Raw genomic sequence first — 13834 nt, forward strand, 5'->3', positions numbered from 1 at the left:
TTGCCTTTCCATTCTCCAAAATGAAACACTAATTCAGCTGAAACCAAGTGTCGAAAAATCCGGCTTGTTGAAGACAATTGCGGATGAGGTGCAGCTCTGCACCAAAACAGCTCACCAGCAACCTCAGCAAAAAGCAACTGCTCAAAGCTTTTAAAGCACATCTGCCAAATCAGAGCCTTTTTAATAGGACGGTGTGTGAAGTTTGGAGATTGCGGCATTCAATGCCTGACCAGGGTTGCAGTTCTGTAGCATACAGACAAGTTTCAACAGATGAGCTAATTTACAACCACACTAACCTCAACTGTGAATGGGGATAGTTTATTTTCCTTTACTGTTTAGCTCTTCAGAATGTTCACAATTTGCACAGTTCTCTACAGTGCTGTCAATTACTCAATGAAGTAATGCACCATAATAAATAACAAGGCAGTTTCCGGCAACTAAATATTGATGAACAGAAAACCTGCCTTTTGATCATTGTCTTTAATTAACCCCATCAGTAACCTTTACCAATGTACACAATAGCTAGTGAAGGAATGATAATAAGGGCAAGAGAGCATTTCCAGCCTTTATGAGGGATTCCTGTCAATTTTCCAATGCACTATATGTATGAGATCATGATGGGTGATCCTGGAATTCGAGATGCAGTCAATGAGAAAGAATCCTAGAGACAAGCTGATGAGCCAGCGTCATGATTTATGTCCAAGATGCCACCCACTGCCTCGTACTTTATGCACAAACACCAAGAAAAATACTTCCACTCTGATTCACTGTTAATCAGATCTAATACAGTACTTTGACTAAAACAGAAGGGGAAGTCAAAAACAAAAAGGAATCTTCAGGACTCACCTTAGCAAAATAAATCTGGATGGTAGATGAGTCAAACAAAAGTAAACTCAGATCTATTTATAATTTTAGTTATATTGAGCGCATTTTACTCTATCTAATGTTCTATAGGATCCCACCTGGACTTCATCCACATTAACCAACAGCAGACAGAAGCTGGGAGATTTGCCTTTACTTTAACATTCAGCCGCACCTCTAGATGGCAGCACTCATCACCTTTCTGAATGCTGCAGCCAATGTTCTAATCAAGGCAACTGATGGATACCCGAGCCCAGAAACTAAAATGAATCAATTATCCAATTTAATCTAATCATGCATTTAACCTTCAATTCATACTCACACTCCAAGAGATTCAACCTCATTGTACAAGATCTTAAGACACGTCTTTAAGAAAATTCTCCAATCCTGAAATTTCAAGATAAAAACTTACTACACAAATAAATAATTCTCCAAGCACGTCTTCAATTTACTGCTCAGAACAGATAACACTCCCCTCTGCATGTTGTCTTCCTAATATAGATAAAAGCACATGAACTGTGCAAATATGAGTGCTAAGCAATTCTTTGGTGGGCTGTTTTATGAAGATATTAACCCACTCCTTTTAAAAGCTTATTAAAATGGGTCATAAATGATTGCACATAAGTGCTTTCATCTTTCATACACTAATATCCATGGTAAAATCCCAGAGACTATGTGATGCAGAATCCTTTTTACCTCCCCTTCCCCCCCTCCTCCCCCCCCCCCCCCACCACCTTACAGTTTAAACAAAGCTTTCAGTCAACTATTTGCTGCTTAAAAAGAATAAAAGAACAATGCGACTGGAAGCCATGACACAGGAATGTCAAGTCTGCATTGTGGATTAAGACAGAATTTTGGTGGTGTATATGAAAACCATAAGGGAAACTAGTGTTTCAACCAAGCTGAACTGACAGCATATTAGAACAAAAAGTTCACATCATTGCATATATTAAACAAATTAAGCAACCCAATTGGAAAAGCAAACATTACATATACAGTAAAATGTCACATCAAAACAAACACAAAATGCAAACCACTAGAGTGATAATAAATATGTTAGTGTTTCTGTGCAGAGTGGGTCACCTGGTACTCAGAATAAGGGACTGAACAATACTTTGGATGTTGCCTTGATCCCTGGTAACATAAAATAGGCTGAAGTTCATTCAGCTTTTTAAACTGATATTTTAATCAAACAGCATTGTTTAAAGTGAATGATCTGGATAAAGGACTAATAATCAAGAGACAGTATCAAATCAGGTGTTGCCTATATGGAGATCACTGTGCAGACTTTGAGCTGAGTTTAAAAAAAACTACCCAATTTCAACTCAAACTCTCAGAACTTCATGTGAACATTGAATAAAAACTCCCAGTGATGAGAATCAGTGCATCAGATTATCACTGCCTTCATAACAAGCATCCACTATCTAGATGCTCAGGATACCTCAAACAGGTCCATTTTGGTTGCAGTGGAATTGTAAAAGCCAAACTGAACTCTCAACCATTTCAAATATTGCACCTAGCTCTTTAGCTCCACTATGGACGGAGTGAAGGGTTGGGTATGGGGCTTGCAACCCCATCCCATTAAAAACCTCAAGCTACTGAAACAGCAACAAAAACTGCTAAGACCTCACCCCCAAGAGAGGAAGGATCTTCAACTACATGACAGAGGACTCTGACAAGCTGCTGTCAGCAGCCTATGCCCCAGGAGTGATGGATTAAATAAGGTATTTAAGTACTAAACACATTATAAAGAGGCTTCCTTCTGAATCCATTAAATACCCATTTGTTACAGAATAGAATAAACTGAGGTAAATATCTTATTCTGCTCCACTGCATTTGTTATAGCATTGAGAATTAGTGGAAGGTTTTATTAGAAACATTCAACTATTCACCTGAACACAAGTGCAATCAGAACAGTGATTTCCACCTTTACTTTGGTCAGGTTTTTTTTTAATGTTGCTGCCCAAAACCATTCAACATGGTGACGACACTTCTGAAAGACAGTGACACCCAGACAGAAAAGCATCATATGATCCATCAGCGGTACCTGCTGCTAAAATCCTGTGCACTTTAGTTTCTTTCCCCATTTTGTGATCTGCACAAAGACACTAACCAGGTGTGACAAGCCTAGTCACTTCCTGGCCATCCCCCATGAATGGTATGGATCCTCTTTCAAAACCACATTGTATTAGGGACACAGAGTCTGTAACTTATTGAACCAGGCCCTGTGAATAAGCTCTAGAACCCAGCTTCTAAGTCTCCAAAAACAAAACAACTACCTTATGCACATTTTGGATGCTAGGTTTTGCACCAGAACTGTGGCGAGCCCTCCTACACAAATTAAACATTCCCCTGGTGCTGGTTCATCCAACTTACATGCTTAAGAGTGTCAAATGTTAAATGTTCCACAAAGGAAAATACAGATTTAAGCTACTTGTCATTCAGATTCAATTCAGCATTCCTATTACTGCCCAATCTTATCAAATGCTCAGAGCTTGGAGTTAATTTCTTGCCAGACAGACACTCTATTCGTGGAATTCTTGCCGACAGGTTCAACTGATGACCAACAGAACTTCAGCCTTCACAATCCTTCCTTTCCAAGTCACCCAGTAAGTTCAGTCTTCATGTACAGAATGAAAAAATGCAGTCCATTAACGTGCAAATAATTTGTGCAAAAACACCGGGTCTATTAAAAGCTGTCAGGTGCATAACTGGGGTTAACTTCTTAAGGTGGTGCACAGGCCTGTCTTGTGAATAAAATCTAGCATGTTAATTGTATTTACGCAAAACTTTGGTCTACTTCCACAGTCTTTTAGTTTGGGGAAGGGGTGGGAGGGGGGACAAAAAGAAAATCAATAGTTAGCCATAGCAACATCAGTAAATGCTGAACCATTGCCTTTTGACTAGGCAACTGGCAAAATCAATAGATAATCTTGGAAAAATTTAGTGAGCTTTATATCCAGACACTCAAACAGGCAAGTCTCAGATGATACAAAATGAAGGGGAACAGATTAAAGTTGGTGTAAAAAGATGAACAATTACAATCCACACATTAGGTTTTTCAAATCGTATATGCAAATGTGGTTTCCCAGTTCAAAATATATATATTCATACAGTCAGGTATAGAGTGCTTTCAAAAATTCAATTGTCCAAAGCAAGTTTTGCCTTTGATATGGTGTGGTTGGGCCATGACTACTGGACAGTGCAAGAACTTCCTGTCTGACAACAAGCACAGGCTGATGAGGTAACAGGCTTCGGAGGAATTAGGTCAAGATCTTCATCATCTGGTATTTCATCTAGGTGGTAGCCGTCTTTCAGCAGCTGACGGTTCAGGTCCTGATTTACTTGCTGCTGAAATAAAAAGTAGCTTTTTTTATTTTCTCAGCACAGGAAAAAGAAACAGATCAACCATTTAGTCCTCCATTCATGCAGGGAATACCTAATAAAATAAACAAGTAAGCTTTCAGCATAACCCTGTAATGTGAAAAGCACTCCAAATATCTTAATTCCACATTTAATTGCATCACTAAGGTTTTAAGATAATAAAGCAAAACAGTCAGCTCACCAACAGCTGATGGGCCAAATGGCCTCCTTTGTGCCATAAATATGGAAACATACGAGGCGTGAAACAGGTGACAAATACACTCAGTGGCCACTTTAATAGGTACAGGAGTGGAGCCTGATGTGGTCTTCTGCTGCTGTAGCCCATCCACTTCAATGTTTAATGTGTTGTGCATTCAAAGATCACTGATGTAATGTACTGTCACCCTCCTGCAAGATTGACCCAGTCTGGTCATTCTCTTCTGACCTCTCATTAACAAGGTATTTTCACCTACAAAATTGTTGCTCACTGATTTTTTTTTTTGTTTTCCGCACCATTCTCTAAACTCTAGAGAGTGCTGTGCTTGAAAATCCCTGGAGATCATCAGTTTGAGATACTCAAACCATCCTATCTGGCACTAACAACCATTCCACGGCCAAAGTCGCTTAGATCACATTTCTTCCTCATTCTGAGCAACTGAACCTCTTGACCATGTTTGCATGCTTTTATGCACTGAGCTACTATCAATGATTGGCTGATTAGATACTTGCATTAACCAGGTGTACAGAAGTACCTAATAAACTGGCCAATGAGTGTATACAAGCCAGGACATTGGAACTTTCTGATGACCTCTCCCATTCCCAAGGCTTTTTTTTTTAAATCACAGAACCCTCGTGTGGAAACATTCCCAGGGTCACAAATCTTCATGCAACAACTTGCTCCAAAACCCTTTCTACCTTCCTTTTACATTCTTGCCACGGGATCTCATTCCCACTCCAAGCAACAAAATCCCACTCCTGCAGCCAAAAGAGCGGAACATGTCTGGGCAATGGGCTCAGAACCAAGTGTGGCTGGCTCACCAAATGAATGCTTAGATGTGTGCGCTTTGAAAGTGAAATAAACTACAACATGTGAAATAACTGACAACCTAGAACAGGCATGAGAAATCCCAACTATACTGAGCACTGAACACCTGGACACTGCAGGAGTGCTGGGTCCTATAATAAGTACCACACAAACACAAAAGGCAGGGAGGGTGCATAGGAAGATATGGATGATAACCTTTAAACAAGTCTTTATTCTTTCCAATTGTTGATTTTTTTTGCTGCAAGTTACGCCAGACCAATATACCACAGTAAATCCCTAATACGTGCCAGCATATATGGCAAATAAAGTTGGTCCTTTGATAAAGGACCATGGATAGATGAAAAAAGCTCACAATTTCTGTTTTCTACTAAAAAAAACTGACAAAATTTCAACGAAAATAATGAAAGTACAATTGACAAAAAAAGAAACCACTTATGAAAGTACGGTAGGAGAATCAACCATAGTTGAGAAGTGAAGGAAGAAAATTGCAGAGTTACAGAAGGAAGAGCTGAAGAAAGTGACAGAATTGCTGTAAAACACTGCACCAAGACAATCAACCAAATGGTTTCGTGCAGCAATGACAGAATTTTATGCTATAATTCTGAGGTCCTCATTCACCTTACCTCTGCTGATGAGTAGCCCGATGATGAATAATACTTGGATTCAAACTCGCCATCACTAGAAAACCCAAAGAAAACTGTTTGTGATACATCAGATTAATTAAACGTGCTTTTGGATGAAATCAAGTAGAAATATTTCTCGTAAACTCACTTATCACAAAATTTAAGTGGTTCTAATGGGAAAAAAATCCATTTCTAACATAGACCATCACCCATGTCACCACCCTACATGTCATTATTAGCAGCTGATTAATGATAATCATTATTAGTTTAGCTGATCTCCATTCAGGCACCTGTTCCATTACAAATTACCTGGCCACAGCTGACAGTAATGGAAAACCAGCTCAATATCTTGACCCTGTTCAAAATCAATACAGATATAAACAAGCTGAGGTGGAAGGACTTTCAAAGTCTACAGAAGCAAGCCAACACCCGCAACGGCATCAGCGCCAGACTCCAGAGCGAAGGCTCCCGAGTTCGAATCCATGTCAGGCCACCCCCAAGCGCGCTTTCCATCCATGCCGGGTTGAGCATCGAGCTAGCCACTCGGCCTTGTAAAAAATACAAGCGTCGAGTCAGGAATGTTCATATTGTGACCCGGTTAATCCGAAAGGAGACCAATCCTGACACCATGCGCCAGACAAGAATGGCTGACTATCTGGTGCGACACACTTTAAAAAAACCTGTGGAACAGTAGTGCACAAAACAACGAGATAGCAGGGGGTTGTAAAATCATATCTTTACAGTAAAAAAAGCACTGCTTCAGGCTCGTTTATTTCCACAAGCCAGCCTTTTAAAATTCTGCCATGACTTTGAACCACCTCATCTTCAGATTTTTAAAATAACTACTTCATCACTTCCAAATTTACCTCATCATCTCTATTCTATTCGCAGTCTTGGTGATACTGTCAAATTAAGAAAACCTGTGAAAACTTGTGTGCACAGCTGAAAGGTAAATGCTCGATTAGGAGTTAACCCTTACCTGTCAGACTCCAAGGAAACTAAAGATTCTTCTGGATGCTGCTTCAAAGCAGAATATCCTTTATTGAATTTTACTAACCTGCAAATGATAGACAATTTTCAGAACAAATAGAAACATTCAACAAAATCTGTTGGCCTGCTTGCATCTTTTACTTTCATTGCTCAGTTATTACAGTTGCTTGCCAACTCCCAGGCTGGAAAAGCAACAATTTTTGCAACTTCATTCAGGTGAAGCACTGTCTACAGTTGTGATTAGTTCCTACTGGAAAGATTTGCATTTATATCACGCCATAGAAAGCCCTAAAACACTTCTATAATGTGGAAAACCTGACAGCCAATTTTGCACGCAGCAAGCTCACACTGGTGACAACCACATCAGCCACAGAGTAGAAGGACATCTCTTTAGGACAGAGATGAGGATGAATTTCTTTAGGTGGCGGCTAAAAAAAGGTGCCCTGAAACATTAAAGCCTAGAAAAAGGTAGTGGATATAGCCCACTCCATCACAGGTAAAGCCCTCCCACCTTTGAACACATTTACAAGGAGTGCTGTCACAGGAAATCATCATCCATCATCAAGGACAGCCCCCACCCCCAACTGGAACATGCTCTCTTTTTGAAGCTGTCATTAGGAAGGAGGCCTCAAGTCCCACACCACCAGTACAGGAAATGTTATTACCCCTCAACCATCAGGGTCTTCAACCAGAGGAGATAACTTCATCACCCCAAATATTGAACTGATTCCACAATAGTCTCACCTTTAAGAACTCTACACATCTTGTCGTGCTATTTATTGCTTTTTTTTGTGTTTGCACAATTTGTTCTTTTGTACATTGGTTGTCTTTGTTATGTGCAGTTTGTTCTACTATGAATGTCTCCAAGAAAATAAAAGTTCAGGGTAGTATTGGTGATATATACTGTATATCCTTTGATAATAAATTTACTTTGAACTTTTAACTTTGCTAAATCTGTGGAGCTCATTGCCACAGATGGCCGTGGAGACCAAATCATCGAGTATATTTAACGTGGAAGTTGACAGGTTCTTGATTAGCAAGGGTGTCAAAGGCTACAGGAAGGAGGCAGGAGAATGGGGTTGAGAGGGATAATAAATCAGCCATGATGGAATGGCACATCAGACTCAATGGACAGAATGGCCTCACTGGTTTTATTCACTATGACAGAGGAGCAACAATGTTCAAAGCTCCAGTGATAACTGCTCTTGAAAACAAAGTGGTGAAATGTTTTACATTCACCCAAGAGTGAAATGGATTTCACTTTAATGTTACAATTGAAAGACTACATCTCCAACAGCGCAGTAGTTCTTAAATATTACACTAGAGTGCTACCTGTATCTGTGTTCAAGTGTCTGAAGAGGAATTTAAATTCAAAATCTTCTAGCTCAGAGACAAGATCTAAGCTGCATCCAGCTATCAGCAGCTGCCAACTTCAGTGGGTCAGGACTGTGACAGAGTTACCAACATGAGCACACAACCAGTTCAAAGCAATTTTTTGATAAAATATTTATCTTAGACCTTTTCCTGGTAGAAGTTGACAGGAGAACAAATTTGCATTTTCTCAATTAAAAAGGATCTTTAAATCTACTACAGATTTCAAATTTGCATTTAATCCTGTAAGATTTCAATTTGAAGATATTGCAGAGAACATAAAAATTAAAATTCTACATGAACTACACAGAATCTTTAATGAGTGCAAATTTTGACAAACCTAAATTTAAGGGATGTCAGAAATCACACTTTACAATGTATTAAAGCAAATCAGAAGGTTTGAAAACCAATTGATCAGAGTTTATTTTCTATTTCAAGGTTTGCCAACAAAAATCAATTAAAATAATGAGATAACATGCTTCATTTGAGACCGACTATGATTTACACAGAATATTTTTCTCCAATCTGAATGCCAATCAAAAGCTTGAAAGAAAATAAAATTTTGGAGCAATGGTTTACCACGGGATGCATCTTGAATGAAGAAGCTAAATGGAGAAATGATTTGGAGCTTCCCTCCATATCGTTAGTTGAAAAGCTCGTTTTGAAACAGAAGAGGTTATGCAAGAGATGTCTTACACTGGTTAAAACTATCCATTCCTGTAAAGTAAAAGCAAAAACAACACACACACACACACACACTGGAGCAGCTCAGCAGTTCAGGCAGCATCTATGAAAATGAAGCAACAATTGATGTTTCAGGGTGAGACCCTTCCTCAGGACAGGAAACGAAGGGTGAAGATGCCGAAATAAAAAAAGGTGGGGAGAGGGGAAAGGTGACAAGCTAGAAGATGATGGGTGAAGCCAGGTAGGTGGGAAAGGCAAAGGGCTGGAGGAGGAGGAATCTCATGGGAGAAGAGTGGACCATGAAAGAACGGGAAGGGAGGGCAGTAGGGGGAAGTGATAGGAGGCCAGAGTATGGGATAGTGAGAGGGTGGGGAAAGAAAAAAGGAAATAAATTACCAAAAGGAGAAACTGATGTTCACGCCATCAAGTTCGAAGCTACCTAGACGGAATGTGAGGTATAGCTCCTCCACCTGGAGACTGACCTCATCGTGGAAAATTAAAAAAAAGGCAATGGACCAACACGTCAGAACAGGGACAGGGATTAGGAATTAAAATTGTTGGCCAGAAGGAAACTCCGTTTTTGGCAGATGGAGCGGAGGTACTTGCAAAGCAGTGCCCCAATTTACAGTCGGGTCTCAACTATAGAGAGGAGGCTGCATCGAGAGTGCTGGATAAACAGATGACCCCAGGTTCACAGCTGAAGTGTTGCCTCACCTTAAGGACTGCTTAGAGCCCTGAATAGAGATAAGGGAGGAGATGAAAGGACAGGTGTAGCATTTCTGTCAGTTACTCGGGATAAGTTTATGGGGGGGAGAAATGGACAAGGGAATCACAGAGGGACCAATCTATGCAGAAAGCAGAGTCAAGGTGAGGTAAAATACATTTAGTGGTAGGATCCTGTTGAAGATGGCTAAATACAAAAAACCGTTCCTTAATATACTCAATACAAATCAGCTTTCAATGGAGGGCCCTAGCAACCTGTATCTGACTGGAACATCATTTGCACAAATACAAAAAGATATTCTGCAAATGCTGCAAATCCAGGGTAACACTCAAAATCCCAGAGGAACTCAGCAGGTCAGGCAGCATCAAGTGATGAGGTAATGTTTCGGGCCAGGACTCATTACCAGCACAGGTAAGGAAGGGGGAAGAAGCCAGAATGAGGTCAGGGGTGGAGGAGTACATCAGAAAGAGATAGATGAAACCAGGTGAGGGTGTTGGGGTGAAGTGAGAGGCTGGGAGATGATAAGACAGAAAAAGGTAAGCAGCTGAGGTAGTAATCTGAGAGGAGGGGAGAATGGCCCATGGTGAAAGGAAGCAGGAGTGGCACTGGTGGGAGGTGATGAGCAGGTGAGAAGAGTGGAAGGGGAAGAAATTACCATAAGTTATAAGTTGAAATTCTATTGGTGCTCGGTCATATGCACAATTTCACACGGTGGACTGTATTGATTTATCATTTCTGGAGCCCATTAAGAAACAAGGAAACCCCCAATTCTGACCGTGCTTCCAATATTGAAATCCAGAGGTGCAGCACCAATTTCCTGCAGTCATCCAGTAGGAATCTGGGTGCCAAATCAGTGCCATCTTTAACAATTCCATTCCTTCCAATATAGGATGACTATGAGGGAAATAGACATTGCAGAAAATTTAATTGTTAATCAAAATCATTTGTCAACTTGAATGCCATTATCAAAATCTTTTTACGGACAGCTTCAGTAGCTTTTAGTAGTTAATGGAAACACATTGACAAATTTATACAATTCAATGTGAAGCGCTCGTTGTAATCCTTGGACAAAGAAACCAAAGCAGTAATGAAATGAAATTCAGATCATCTGCAAGACCATGAACAGGACTCAGCGCACTATGGATTTAAGATTATAAAAGGCAGAGTCAGGTAACACAAGATTGAGAACTACTGAGATGTTGACCCATTTCACAGAGTATTGTACAATTGGCTCCCAAGGTCCATACTGAGATTCACAGACCACACAAGCTCCTCCTGCCTTTACTCTTTCCCTCAGAGGCTTGTGAATAATAAACATCCAAACTTATCCATTAGATACAAAGTTTAATTTGCAGTGCAAGATGGAGTTAAGGCTAACCACAGCTTCCAGATGCATTCCAGCCACAGCAAGCTCCTATACAAGTGTTAAAACTGACCTAACCCCACAGCAAGTACTACTCTTATACATTAACCTTCAGAGATGTTGCAATCAAAATTGCAAAGGCAATGAGTGCCATTTAGAACATTTGACTCCATATCTACATATACATTAAAATCCTTGCGTACTACAAGGCTATTCATACTTCACTGATAATTTACACTGCTGTGACAAAGCAGCTCACCATTCTGTTCAACATGATCAAAGCCATGGGAGAAATATAATGCTAAATATATTTTCAGAGCAACACACTGTAGGCAATTAGCATGCAATCGTAACAGTAGTATTTTCACATGCCAGTCCCCACCCTAAGTTGGTGGATGGAGAATTTACAAAAACTGCACAAATTGGATTAATTCAAGTGTTTCGAGTAGCACAGCTATAGTCAGCAACATCCATAACAGTTTCACAGACATGTTGAATGGACTGGCCCTCACTCATGCTACATTTGTGATTATGTTACCGAAACACCTTGAGCTCACCTCAATGTTAACAGACATTCCCCGGGTGTAATTTTCAACTTCTACATCATTTAAATAAATCAAATTGAAGGAGTCTTTATTACAAGCAAAAACTCAGACTGCATTATTACTATAACTGGGAGGTCAATCTGAATCTCAGCTTCACACAGAATGAAGGAGCACTGAAAACCCCAAACCCATTGAGACAATGACCAAACTGGCTGTGGAACAAAAGACAGAGCATAAACACAAGATACTCTGCAGTTGCTGGAAATTCAGAGTAACATACAAAATGCTGGAGGAATTCAGCAAGTAAGGCAGCATCTATGGAAAGGAATAGTAATAAAGACCATATGTCAACTGTTTCTTTCTTTCCACAGATGCTACCTGATCTGCTGAGTTCCTATATTTTGCATGTGTTACTTAGAGCACCTCTTGATTCAAAATAGAATAGCTGACAAGCTGCTGCTCCAGTTCCAGAACCAGGTTTAATCCTGACCCCTGATATTATCTGAATGGAGTTTGCACATTCCCCATGAACGGTTTTCATCAGATTGCAAAGACAAGTGGGTTATTACTTCAAGTGGACACTGGAAGTTGCCCCTGGTGTGATGGTAGAATCTAGGGGGAAGATGATAAAAATTGTGGTACAAGCTTGTTGGTCCAAAGGGCCATTCTCCATCTTGCGTGACCATAAAGCACTGTTTGTAGATCATACATTTGTTCTGTGGCCTAGGAGTAGGGAATTCTAAATCAAACTTGGTTGTCAAGTTATTTTAGCTTTGCTGAGCAATTTGTTTTACTTCAACCACTTGTACAATCTTTTCCTAAAATCGTTTCCATTGGGTAGCAAGTGAGAAAACAGGTCTACTTTACAAAAAAAAAAACACTACCATTCACTGAGAGGCCATAACCACAGTTTAACATGTACAGAATTTAAAATGGTGAACAAAATGAACAAGTAATTCTGATAACACACACAAAATGCTGGTGGAACACAGCAGGCCAGGCAGCATCTATAAGGAGAAGCACTGTCGATGTTTCGGGTGGAGACCCTTCGTCAGGACTAGATTAGAAAGTAATTCTGATAGCAATCTTTTGCTCAATAATGTAAACTTGATTGCCAGGAACTTTAATTTGCTTTTTAAGGTCACAAGATAGAAGGGCAGTATGAGGCTATTCAGCCCATTGAGTCTGCTCCACCATTTGATCATGGCTGATTTATTATCCCTCTCAAGCCTATTCTCCTGCGCTTGTTGTAACCTTTAATGCCGTTACTAATCAAGAACCTATCAACCTCTGCTTTACATATACGCAATGACTTGGCCGCCAGTTGTTTGTGGCAATGAATACACAGATTCACCATCCTCTAGCTAAAGAAATTCCTCCTGTTCTAAAGTAACATCATTCTATTCTGATCCTAGATGCCCACATTATAGAAAACATCCTCTGTACATCCGCTATCTAGGCCTTTCAATATTCGATAGATTTCCATGAAACCCTCCATCATTCTTCTAAACTCCAGTGAGTACAGGCCCAGAGCCAAATGCTCCTCACACATTAACCCTTTCGTTCCTGGGATTATTTTGTAAACCTCCTCTGGACCCTCTCCAATATAGCACATCCTTTTTAAGGGGCCAAAACTTTTCACAGCTGCTCTTGCACTTTACAACACGATAAAACATGTATTTAACCATATGCACGTGTTCCAGTTTGTTTACATTTTGCAAAACATTTAAAAGCTCAATTAAAACTGGTGTTGTTTCCTTCCCATTTTCTTGAGAGAATTCTTTAGATTGGCTGCCAAGTCCACAATGACATCACAGTTAATGGATGGCGGGGATCTGCTGGACAGGTGTCCAGGGAAGGGTAACTCCATGCCAAAGATAACCTAAGATGCTTGAGCAGCCTTCATCAAGGTTCTCAATTACTGCTGACTACAAATCCTCAGCCACTTAGTTATGACTACGGAGCTATTAATACAAAATAGATGCCAATTAATTCAATGAAGAAAATTCTTTGGTAAGAAACTGGTGAAGATGTGGAATTTGCTACCACAAATGGTAATAAAAGGGAATGGTATTGGGGTGTTTATGGTGGAGAAAGGGAAGATACTTAATGTAAAAACTGAAATGACGAAAACATTAAAATCCCTATTGTAGGTACAAGCAAAAGTCAGCATTACTCCAAACAAAGACTGTTTCCTCAGACAGGAAAGGTCGTCTTTTCAGTTGTCAATGCAGCCAGATAAAAGTGTGCGAAGATGATCAAGCA

The 13834-nt window shown here is 40.0% G+C and overlaps 1 protein-coding gene across 4 annotated transcripts in view; it reads right to left on the reverse strand.

Moving 5' to 3' along the window:
* Positions 1–1597: 1597 nt before the first annotated feature.
* Positions 1598–13834, reverse strand: part of fam219b (family with sequence similarity 219 member B) — a 42995-nt gene continuing 30758 nt past the window's right edge. For 2 of the 4 annotated variants that reach the window (XM_073025073.1, XM_073025071.1), the window contains exons 4-6: positions 6872–6949; positions 5893–5947; positions 1598–4212 (exon numbers count right to left, since the gene is read on the reverse strand). In XM_073025073.1, coding sequence (XP_072881174.1) covers positions 4054–4212; positions 5893–5947; positions 6872–6949 — 292 coding nt within the window. In that variant the 3' untranslated portion in view covers positions 1598–4053. The other 2 variants (XM_073025072.1, XM_073025074.1) reach the window with 2 other exon arrangements.

This window comes from Hemitrygon akajei, chromosome 21 (genome assembly GCF_048418815.1).
Source record: "Hemitrygon akajei chromosome 21, sHemAka1.3, whole genome shotgun sequence".
In the NCBI taxonomy this organism is placed as follows: domain Eukaryota; kingdom Metazoa; phylum Chordata; class Chondrichthyes; order Myliobatiformes; family Dasyatidae; genus Hemitrygon; species Hemitrygon akajei.